General features: G+C 42.2%; 1 protein-coding gene across 1 annotated transcript; it reads left to right on the top strand.

The window, feature by feature from the left end:
* Positions 1-1,521: 1,521 nt before the first annotated feature.
* On the top strand, positions 1,522-11,302 carry zgc:113054 (uncharacterized protein LOC541322 homolog). The gene is made up of 11 exons (XM_026347125.1): positions 1,522-1,666; positions 2,582-2,771; positions 2,857-2,948; positions 3,030-3,262; positions 3,406-3,642; positions 3,734-3,808; positions 3,918-4,134; positions 5,380-5,588; positions 6,344-6,416; positions 8,857-8,974; positions 10,492-11,302. The coding sequence occupies exons 1-11, from the start codon at positions 1,651-1,653 to the stop codon at positions 10,685-10,687; spliced, it is 1,656 nt and encodes a 551-aa protein (XP_026202910.1). The 5' UTR covers positions 1,522-1,650; the 3' UTR covers positions 10,688-11,302.
* Positions 11,303-12,561: the final 1,259 nt, after the last annotated feature.

Here is a 12,561-nt window from a genome sequence, read left to right as displayed (position 1 = left end):
TATTTCTTACTTAATATGTCTCACTTAAATGTGCTGCTACCTTTGAATCATGTATCATGTATGGTATCACAAACAGAACACTCTGATGTGTATGTAAGGGATGAAACCGTGTGATTAAACTTGAATGGTGACACATCTACCTCAGTTCCCTTCTGCCTCCACTGAGAGCAGTACAGTGAAATGACAAACGGAAAATAGTTCTAAGAATGAACTGAGTCACCGTCAGTGCACAAAGACATGCATTACGTTTTTTGCGTAATGCAGTCAGGTGAACCCTGCGAACTTTAAGGTATATCTCAGCCTCAAAGTCACACGTGACAAATAGATGTATATCCAGTTTTCACAGTGCATTTAATATAAGCATGCACTGAGGTTTCATGGCTGATTCCCGAAGGAAGGCTATTTCAGAGTTGTGGAGGTTGTTGTGCGAATGTGCTGCTAACCTCTGCCTCAAGTCTTGCTTCTTGATCAACAGCAGCAGCTGTTCACAAAACATGATACAAGCAGTGGTGTAAAGGGTGAAGCGGGCATTATAGGATCAGTAGTGCAGTAGATTGTAACGAGAAAGAGATATGGCCAAGAAAAATACCAGTTTTTTTGTATCAAAATATACATCATTTATAGTTATAATCAAAAGTGGATCTACACAGCTGATGATGAAGCACTGTATATTATTCCAGTTCTAAATGTTTCTGTGTCTTTTCAAGTACGTTATAGTGCCAAACTTTGCTCAATCTCTTCTCCTATTGTGCTACTTGCACATTGCAATTATCCTGCAATTGTACAAAAGGACATGTATACAACTATAAGTTCTGCTTTAGCTAAACCCGTTCTTAACTACTACTACTACTAAGTAACACAGCCCAAAACAAGTTTCAACTTCATAATCTCTGATTGTTAAAGTTGATCAGTACAGAACATGTGGCTAGTGTCAAAATCACACAAATGTTTTGGTTGATTTACTGACTTTTCTTAATCATTGGTCTTAATCATCTGACAATTAGCTGAAAACCAGATACAATCCTGCCTTTGCGTACTACTAGTAACTTTGAATAGATTTTAATCAATTTGAAGAACCCAGTCAAATATGTTCCGTAGTTTGCAATGAAAAGCAGAAATGGAAAATAATAATGTGATGCCTATTTAGTCTGAATTTCTGCACCAATAACTTCATCATCTTACTGGTGTCTTGCTCCCTGTCTTCCCCCTTTCTCGGGGTCATGGGTCACAGTTACACTTAGCTTATCACGAGGCTCAAACTTCATAAAGCCTCTAAAAATCAATTTCCATGCGTGTTAGGCGGCTGCACAGTGAACCAGGAAGCCACCTGAGAACTCTGCCACGTGTGTTCCTTTCTGCAGAAGTCACCTCTGCCTCTCTTTGTCTGTTTGTCTGTCTCTGTCTTCTAGGTTTATGAAAATTCATGGACCCCCCCACCCCACCCTGCACCCCACCTCATGGACGCGTGCCACGTGCCGTTGGATAATGAGCATTTTTCACCTGTTGTGCAACTGAGCTCGGGATCCGGGTCACTCCCCCTTACTCAACAGTCTGCAGCTACATTTGCAGTGATATAACAGAAACTCCTCCAGCAGCTTTCCCCACTGACGCTGACAGCTGCCCCGCACTCGTCCCGCCCATACGCGCACCATGCCGGTCGATAAAGGTAAGATCGCAGCTTCCACTTTTATTGCGGGGTTAGTCTGGGTATCAACAGTCAACACGTGTGACCACTGTGGGACGCAGCGCGTCTCTGCGGCTTATTCATTCATTCAGACTAAATGTGTCTTACTACACACATCACACAAACACAAGGAGCCTGTCGGTCTGGTTCACGGTGCCAGGACAAATCTGCAGGGGCGATGGTTAGATTCCCAACCCCCGCGGCTCCTGTGAAGCGTCCTTGGGCAAGACACTGAGCTCCAAGTTGGTCCTGGCGTGTGTTCTTCACTAAGTCGTTTTGTGTAAAGGCATCTGCCAAAGGAAAATACATGCAAAATATGCAGAAAGACTGAAGCAGTGAGTTAATTAAATGAGCTACATTTTTGATCATAGATTAGTAATTGTAAATGTGCAGTGCTTTAATGCATTTTGGCTTTTCTCTCTGATGTGTCTGTAGGACTGTTGAGTGAGGAGAGCAAACTCATTCAACATGTCATGTTTGAGCTTTAACAAACCTAAATAAACACTTTCCAAGTTTTATTTATATGATTCCACCATTTGATACACCAAGGAACTGATTTGATATTTAATCAAATATTGATAGGTCACTGAATAATCTACATTATTTACAGTTCAAGCCAATGCTGGATTGTCAACCGGGCAAAAACACGAGTGTTAACATGTCAAATGGCTTTTGTTTGTTTGACCAACTGCCAGAAACCTAATGATGTTGAGGTTATTATCATAGAAAGTGATGGGAACTGGCAAATATGCTCATTTGACAGACTGCTTCCAAGAATTTTTAACTTTCGAACAAATCCTAGAACTTGCTTCAGGGCTCCTCCCTATTCCACCCAAGCCTGAAGCAGAAACCAGGTAGCTGATTACTAAATCCAAATACATTGTTTGATTCCCTTAGTTCCTGACACCCCAGTGGAAGTCCTTGTGGATCTCCTGACAAAAGCCAAAGACATAGCTACAGCAAGTGTTAATGTCCCAGAAGAGCTGAGAAGTCACTTGCAGAAGGCTCTGGACATAGCCAGTGGCCTGGATCCCTACCTGGAGAAAATGACCACACAGGAGAGTGAACCTCTGGCAGAGCTTTATCAGTATGTCTTGACCTTGAATACACAATCATCTGAAGCTCTAAATAAAAATAGTGTGTCTAATGTTTGTATTCATAATTCATTGTAGAAAAACAGTATCTCATGACTGGGACCAAGTGCACAAGGAGGGTAAGACAATGTTCCGGCTTCCTAGGGAGTGCATCACTGGACATGTTGAAGGTTAGACCTTTACAGGCTCATTGTCATTATACACACCCAATTTAACCTCCTATGATAATGTACTCGCTGGTGTGTCGGCAGGACAGACTCTGAAGATGCTGATCCACATGAGTCAAGCCAAGAGGGTCTTAGAAATTGGGATGTTCACTGGATACGGAGCCCTGTCCATGGCTGAAGGGCTTCCCGAAGACGGCTGCTTAATCGCATGCGAGTTGGAGCCGTACCTCAAAGAGTTTGCTCAACCCTTTTTTGACAAGTCCCCACATGGCAAGAAGATTATTGTCAAGACTGGATCAGCCATGGACACCCTAAAGGTAAGAGAACTATTGACATTTTAAAGTATGTATGTATGTATGTATGTAGCACAATTATAGTTACTGCAAGTTACATGAAATATTTTGCTTCAGAAGAGTCAAGAGCCACGAAAACAATACTTTTTTCTCCCCATCCCTTTCAGGAATTGGCCGCTGCAGGTGAACAGTTTGATATGGTCTTCATTGATGCTGACAAGAATAATTACATCAACTACTACAACTTTATCCTGGAGAACAACCTGCTGAGATTACAAGGGGTCATGTGTGTAGACAACTGCCTGTTCAAAGCCAAGGTTTATCTTAAAGACACCACAGACGACAATGGACTGGCGCTGCGAGATTTCAACCAGTATGTCTCTAAAGATCCACGTGTGGAGCAGGTACGTTTTTTAAATCTAATCTTCACATGATTGTGTATGTGCTGGACAGTTATTCCTTTTTTATGTTAACAATGTCCTTCTTGTTTCAAAGGTCATTATCCCCCTGAGAGATGGTATCAGTATTATACGCCGGGTATCTCTGGCCTCTGAGTGCTTGCAAGCACAGGTTAGATAACTGCAGTAATTAGACCCCACTGGGCCAGTTCTGACATGGAATCATACCTAAACTGATGAGCGTCGCTTATCACATCTGCTTATGTTGTTCTTTGTGTTAGGGTAAAATAACAGATGATGAGGTTTTCCGTGGGGTCAAGGGTCGCTCCATCCTAGATCGCATGCGTCTTGATGGAAAGGTGGCCTACGTGACGGGTGCTGGGCAGGGCATAGGCCGAGCATTTGCCCATGCCCTGGGAGAGGCTGGTGCGAAGGTGGCTGTGGTTGACCTGGATAAAGTGAAAGCTGGAACAGTGGCTACGGAGCTGTTTCTTAAAGGTACGACGTGTCAGCATGAGCTGAGTTTCCTCATTTTATCCTAACCATTTCAGAAATTTAGCTTCATATTTCTTCCAGGCTCGCTGGAGGAGAAATATATTCACTTGGCAAAACTCCCTAACTGCCTATACAACAGGTCCCGCGACAGAGCAACATTTTGACTTTACGTGGACGCAGTCACATCAGTGTTAATAGGACTTCTAATATGAAATTTTATACAGGAGTCATCAATAAAATGCACAATATTTACGTTCAGGTAATTTGCAGGACATAAGGTGCATGGGTAAGGTGTGCAAAACAACAGTGTTCAAGTCCAGGCAGGTTAGGTGCATGTAATGGAAGTTTCTACTGGCAGACTTATTAGTGTTGTGCTGGGTGCTGGGTACTGGTATCACGTTACAGCAGTGATAGTGTATGAGAGAAGGCAACAAAAGCCCACCAGCAGACCCAACAGTCTAAAAATATAAGCTGTTTATTTTACAGTAGTGTCAAGGGCATTATTGAGGCAGCAAATCCATTATCAACACAGTTACTGATTACTTTTCTGTCACTTTTTCCTGTTACTCATTTAGTATAGATGCAACTAAAAGCTTGTTGAATCATTTCATGTATTGCAAACTCAAAGATGCCTATACATATTTACCTACAGTAGCTCTTTGCTTCTCTCATAACATACACCATTCGCCTTGGACTGTCTTAGGAGCGGATGAATGACGTGACAGATACTAACCCAAGGTAACACGAAAATTAGAAAATCACAAGACTCCTCAGAGACGCCTCCTGTTTAAACCTGCAAGACTCATTGTTTTACATTGGCCGCAATCTGGTGAAACAGCTTAATTAGCAACAACAGATTGTTGCACTGATGAGTGATGCTCTTAATGCAGAAGCTTTTATGGGTCAATTATCAGCACATCCCAAACTAGAGTTTGTTCTGTTCATATTTGTGTCAAATGTCAGTTGTTGGGTTTTGGCCAGCAGATGGCAGCAGATTCAAGGCTAACACGTCCTTGGCCAAATATGTTCCATCATAACGATGAGTGATTTCTCACTTTTCCTTCTTTCTTTCAACATAATGAATACATAAAAAGAGCATTCAGTAGTATTTCTACTATATTTTATTGTTTTGTTCAATCATGTTCATGATTCTTTTTGTCATATTGCTGGAAATGCATTTCTAAGGATTGAGGTGTCTTACATTGCACACAGTATTCTAATTGAGTTTTTTTTTTTTTTTTAAAACAGGTATCAATGCCATTTCGATCACAGCTGACATAAGCAAATCAGGCGATGTCCAGAGGATGATTGACACTATTGTCTCCAAATGGGGAACGATCCACGTTGCATGTAACAACGCCGGCATCAACATGAACTCAGCTAGTGAAGATACTAGTCTAGAGGAGTGGGACCAAACCTTTAACGTCAACCTGAGGGGGACTTTCATGTGCTGTCAGGTTTGCATCACCTGATTAGTATAGAAATTCACTTTTATTTTTTTTTTTACTTTAAAAACAACTGTCTTTTTTTTTTCTTCTGCACCTTTTTTTTTGTTAAGAATATAAAACAATGCAGGACATTTATGATTAAAGTATAAAAAAAACTTCTGGTTGCATATACAACTGTCTTAACAGTCTGTCGTAACATTGAATGGGTTTTCAAAAGGACTTTAAAGCAGAGAAATTCTGTCAAGCCATAAATAGTCAACATTTTAACTGCAATTTTCAAAAGAAAAATGGCAAATTCATGTTGTATACTGGGCCTAATATTATTATAGACTCATTTGTACAGCTGTTAAAGTGATGCAAAGAGTTGTTTCATACTCTAAACTTAAAATTGGCAATGTATTTGCAGTCAGTTGCAAATACTTTTAATTATGGCATTACAACATGCTGAAAAACCAACTATATTCTGTATCACAAGTAGTCTATTTATGTATTTAAATTAAAATATGACCTAATTTCTAATTGTCCAACCAGCTTAAGCTACTCTGTCGTCACTAAATTTAGTCTAGTTGCTGTCAGTCAAGTACATATATGCCCCAATGTGCCTCACGCGCAGCTAACATGCACCAAATGTTGTTTAACCACTACATCTGTCTCTAAGGATAACCCACATGTTGTTGTGTTGATCTGTGCTCAGGCTCTTGGTTGCATATCAGTGCCATAACGCAGTGTTTAATGTGTCTCTTTCCTGTGAATCCTTGCCTTAGGCAGCAGGTAGAGTGATGTTGAAGCAAGGATATGGCAAGATTATCAACACAGCCTCCATGGCCAGTCTAATAGGTGAGTGATGATTCTATTCTATTCCCCCACCTTCTCTCTGGAGCCCCTCCATGTCTGCTTTTAATCTCTCCATTTGGCGTGGAGAGTTGCGCTGAGAGGAGGAGGGGGCGGAAGCGAGAGTTAAATACATTTGTGCTCAACAGCTATGTGCAGGACTACACATCACATTAAACAGTTTGTATCATGAGACAGAAAGACGTCATACATGACTTAGATGGCTGCAGCTGCAGTGTTGAAATGAGAAAGAAATCAGCTTGGATTTTGTCTCGCGGCGTCTCTGTTTATGTGACACAAAGAAAGAATTGAACCTGCACATTTAAAATAGGATTAAGCAGCTTTTCTCCTTTGTAACTTGTACCCTAGTTAAACTGTTCTATAGAGATGCATACAGTAAGCACAGCAGGAAGTTTTGTGATTGCATCTCACCGAGGCACTTTTGCATCATAATAAACATCCCCTCTCTGCGGAGCTGTCTGGAGGATGTGCAAGGCAACCTCAGGTCCAACTTGGGAAGGGAGGGTTCCTGAGCAGAGGCAAAACCCCAGCCTGTGCCAGCGGCCTTGTTTGAACAAGCGGAAGACACTTTTAGAGTTTAGTGAGAGCTTAGTAAAGCGCTTGTAATTCGCAGCACCAGTGTAATATTCCTTCTCCAACAGGTTCCTCCAGAGAAACAGCAACACTTCATCAGCAATACAGTCAAATCGCCCGTAAACCTCTGTGCCATATGGGCCCCAGTCCCGACTGCAGGGGCAATCTGTAAAACAGGAGCATGCTGGTAAATAGAGGCTGGTGTAAAAAAAATGATCAATTACTCACATTACGTACAGTCCTTCAGGAATTTACTTTATTGGTGTGGACATCTGTTATAATATTGTCATAATGTGTAATCAGATGGGACCTGTTCTAGCCAAGTGGAAGCCCAAAAAGCAGCCGTAAATGCCCAATTAAAATGCACAATGACAGCTTTTTGTCCATCTGCTGAATGGAATGTGTGCCTGTGCCCACTAACACTCCCGCCCCACACACACACACACACTCTCAACCATCAACAATGATTTTTTTTTTTTTTTTTTGTCTGAATGAGCATCTCAAAGACAGCCAGACAGGATCTATCTAAGTTGATATGGTCACTTTTTTTTTTTTTTTTTTTTTTTTTTTTTTTTTTTGTTTAAGCTGCACGATGACCTCGCTGAGGCATTTGTGACTCTCACGCCTGCAGATCTCAGCTGCATAGTAATGTATATTTCAACAGCAGCACCATTCTGGGAAAAAAGAGTGCATCATTTGAACTCCTTATCTGCTCTGAAGAATTCCAAATGTAAAGGCGTGCCTGATAAAGAGCATGTTTTCTCCCTCTTGAAATGGGCAATAAGCAGCAGGGTGAATGTTAAAGAAGGCTTTGGAGAATGCTCTCCTTCTACCTCCTTTTTCCCTTCTCTGGGGATTATTGCTCTTTAAGACGGCGAAAAACATCAATGCAGGTTTATTTAAAGGATGAAGGCATTTTCTGAATGGTATTTTGGGGCCGTATCATCAGGTCTTGAGCGAGGATTAGTGCTGTTAGGCATTTTGAGCTGTGTTTCCTGTCCTGATAAGTCGGATTTCACCTTCAATCTGCGTGTAAGCCCTGGGCTCTGCTCCTCCTCATCTGCTCCTCTGAGGTCCTAGCCTACACTTATCCAGCCCAGCCCAGCCCAGCCTAGCCTCACCTTCCTCTTCTATCTCGCCATGCTATACACAATCCTACTCAACCATGCTCTCGGCTCTGATGCCGATGTCCCGCCTGTTAACATCTCACTTCTCCAGCCTTTTCCAGCATCCATTTTTTCCTCCTTGCATACTAACAATATAGTCAGGATGCTCCAGCTTGTTCTCCCCAGGACCGGTCCCTGCCTCTCTGCAGCTGGCCAGTATTTATCATCTCGGCCTCACACTGAAGCCATTTGGCAGTCAGATCGGCGGGTGATGAGGTTAACTACTAAAGTTGTATGTAACTTGGAGCCTTCCTTGTGATGATTAATCAACCAGCAGAAAATGAGCCCCTGTCCCGGCATCCCATGCAGCGTGCAGCATCTGTGATGGTCAAGGCAAACAAATGGCTCCCTGCCTTTGTTGCTCAGGACAGAGCATAACTGGACATTATAAGCAATTAATTTTACATGGCCTCATCCGCCAGTCTCCAAGCAGCTAATGGAGGTGCTTTTATGTAGTATTCACAAGAAACTGCAGGAGTCGGGAGTATAAAGTGTGTAGGTTGTTAAGGGCCTGTTCATACTTAGCCTTTGTTAGTTTTTCTCTGGTTTTCAGGGATAAAAAGTGAAAAACAAATTACATACCATTATTAATGATGCACTAAATGTTATCTTTATCAGTGATTGTGTTTTGTTCATTTAGGGTTAACAGATTTTCATTTTTTTTATTTTTCTATTTTACCCTGCAGTCCCACATCCTCAGAAGCAGCTTTCCTACAACACATCCAAAGCCGGGGTGGTCAAACTGACTCAGACTCTGGGCACTGAATGGATTGACAGAGGAGTGCGTGTCAACTGCATCTCACCGTAAGTGCCGTCCGTTCTTGGCCTTCTTCTGTTTTACGCCGTCGTGCCAAGAAACACACCTTTGAGCGTTGCAAGGGAATTCAGCAGCTGAGGAAAGTGGTGATTAGTGTTTGCTTTCATATGAAGAGCCCCATTTGAGAATGATGCACTAATTTAAGTCCTCAAACAATGCATCAGTGCTTAATTAGATGACGTCTTGAGGGATGAATCGACCAAAGACTTGCTCTAATTGTTCTATTCAATTAGGGAATCAAATTTGCAACCTCACTCCAAGTGTCGGCGCAACAATAGCGCCTTGTTTGTATCCATTTGTCTGTGAAGCTGAGCAGGGCGAAGAAAAGAGAACACAGGAAGGGCTTGTGTGTTTGTGAGTGTAGGGGGGAGAGTGCGTGTTAAGTGAAGCATCCCATAGCCCCAGCCATCCCTGTGCAAATCCGTCTGGTGGCACCGGGCAAGCCAGGCCCAGTCACAGCCCCAGAACAAAGCCCTCACACACGCGCCGCGCTCAGCTTTATTTATCGGCAGCTTGTTTGCTAATTTTAATTTGCAAAGAAGCAATTCTGTCTCCCCCTCGCTAACTGGGTGTCTCAATGGGCCGCTGATTTCTTTGAAGTGACAGTCGGTAAATATGCATAAAAAAGGGACACAATTAGCGCTCACGAGGTTGACTGGAGCCTGATTCCATTGGCAACCTTAGCCGCAGCGGTGATAAGCTGCATTATCTAGAAAATTGGCTGAGGGAAAACAGTACCTCTGATTGCCAGGAAAGGTTCCAGATAACAGGGCAGCTGAAGAGAAATATAATTGAGGTGGAATATGTTAACCAAGGTGTCACACGCTCCTTGGAAGTGCTAATTTAGCCAAATGTTGGAATTCCATTTCAAGGCACTGGGATACATGATTCGGGCCCGAAAGCTTTTAGTCTTTCACGTCAATTGTGTGAAAAGTCAGAAGTCGTCTCGTACTAGACACAAGCGGACGTGTTGACATAATTTGCCAAACGTTTGGCCTGTGATATTTCACTGTACTAAAAGTAAGACGTGCATTTGTTGTGACAGGGTTGTACATTTAATCTAAACGCAGTTGTTTTCTCATGGTTTCCTACTAAATACTTTGCCTCAGCATCAAAGTGGTTCAGGCACATTTTAATCATGTATCGGGGGCGGGAATGTGAGGGCGTTACATATAATAAGTAGTTAACCAAAGGCTATGAGCAAATTATGCCAGACGTCCCCTCGTACCCATGAGCTCTTCCTGAGATGTGCCAGTCATTAAAGTGCCACCAGTCCCACAGTAAATATCATCAGAGATGCCATGCCATGCCCTTTCTTCAAAGGATAATTGGGTTTATTTTTGTCACCAAAGTGGTGGCTCTGAAACAACGCTGTCACTCCTGGCTCTCAACTGTGATGCCTTCTGATTCCATTGTGTGTGTGTGTGTGTGTGTTTGTGTGTGTGTGTGTGTGTGTGTCTGCTTTCCCCTTTCTCTGTCTTACTTTCTCTGTCTCTCTTTTCAGGGGGATTGTTGACACCCCTCTCATCCACTCGGAGAGTCTGAGGCCTCTGGTGCAGCGCTGGCTGTCAGATATCCCTGCTGGTAGACTGGCTCAAGTGACAGACCTGCAAGCTGCAGTGGTCTACTTGGCATCTGACGCCTCCGACTACATGACAGGGCATAACTTAGTCATAGAGGGTGGGCAAAGTCTGTGGTAGAGGGGACAGATGAAGAGATGAAAACTTTTTCCTCTGATTCCTTTTTTTTCCCCCATATATAAAATCATATTATCCTCTTTCACAGCAGAATTGGTTGAAATGTTACTGGATGTGTAACTTTTGGCCGGTTAACATCTCTTTTGCAGTATTATGAGATGACTGCTACATTTTAGTCCTTTGTGCTTCTTGTGCAGGTTTAGTCTGTCATGGGACTGTGACACATTGGACTCTTTAGTGCATACTTTATCATGTACAGGTAGAACAGCTGCCAGTCTTTTGTCCCACAGTGGGAATTTGTGTTGTTTGGCTGAGAAAAGTGAAAAGAAAAATCAACACTGCAACTCCAGACATGTCCACACAATGTTTCTTGGTATAAGTTTTGTACATTAATGCTGTGTAATCACAATTTTGGTGAATGTGATTACAGTGTAGTAGTAAATACAACATATAAACTGAGTCTGATTGAACTGCATTTGTGTGAAACTGTGCTGCAAAGTGCTTTATGTGATGGAACAAAAAAGCAACAACAGTTTTATACTGTGATAAACAAAGGGGCTTCTTTGCACAGTGTAAAGTGCATGCCTGACTGTATGTGTGATTTTTTGCATAACCAAATAAATTGGCATACGTAAGCTGTAGTATTAGCTTGAAATGATATAATGAGATATTGGCACCAAAACATAAAGTCTCTTTAAGTTAAATATTCTTTCAGAATCACAGAATGTACCCAACACAGTGATGGACCAGTTTGCCTTAGTAACCACAGGGCAATACTGAGTTGTATCAGGTACTGTGTGCGACTTGAGGTATCATTCCCAGTGGTCTAAGACTCTTGTGTACCATATGCAGAATTACAGCGTCCCAGTTCGCCTCTCTTCAGCTTTTTCTTGCCAAATGGTCCCCACAAGTGGTGCTTGTGAGCACCATCTTAATTGCTCCATTAACTGTTTGTGTGCTGAAAAACAATACTTAAAGGAGAGGTTAGCCGAGGACGTGACCCGAGTCGTGGCAATTATATGAAAAGTAGTGGCCAATTAGCACTCTCTGCAATGTGACACTGTTGGTGTTTATGTGAGCAACTTCAGCTTCTCACTGTTAGTGACCGTTCTCTGATTTACATAATTGGGGGATTGGTCATTAATGGGAATGGCCTGTGAGAGGATCCCATTAAGATATGGAGTGAGATCTGATCATCTCCTCTGCTCTGTGCCATTTATCTGCAGCTGCATTGGCACATTAGAAATTATTAGAATTCTTATCCTCACATTTTGTGGTGAAATATCAAACTTTGGCGCAGTGCGTGTATGCAAGATTCTGCACAATCGCTCCGAAGACGGCAACTTGACTTTTTGCAGGCAACTTCCGTGTCTTGCCACCGAGGGGCAGTATAAAGACAGGCAGATAGCAGCACCGGCACAAGGACACAAAGTTACAACAAGAGGTTATCACATTATTTGCTATCATCTAAAGGAAATGACACTGAACTCTGCCTTACATTTATGTGGGGAGATTATAATAAAGAAAGAGCACCTCTCCCATTCTAATATGCAAACAGCTCAACATTTGAGACAAAGAAATGCTGAATAAATAATACATTTTCAATTAAATGTGGTTTGATAGTGGCCGGTTACATTTCAGACACCTTCACAATGTAATTATAGTCATCATTTTTCAAGAGCAGATTGTAGTTGTTAAAGTTCACAGACAATGAAGTGCAAATATGAATCTATAACACTGGCTGGTAATGTGCAATATCCAGTAATATCTACAGACCAAATCTTTGCATTAGACAAATAGGATTACAGTTAACCCCACATTTTTTCTTTTCCCAGTTGAATAGAGGTGACACTGGGACGCAATGTGGCCAGTTCTGA

Source organism: Anabas testudineus, chromosome 5, assembly GCF_900324465.2.
Source record: "Anabas testudineus chromosome 5, fAnaTes1.2, whole genome shotgun sequence".
In the NCBI taxonomy this organism is placed as follows: Eukaryota; Metazoa; Chordata; class Actinopteri; order Anabantiformes; family Anabantidae; genus Anabas; species Anabas testudineus.
Note: the sequence above shows the minus strand (reverse complement) of the source record. Positions and strands in the feature narration are given on the sequence as shown.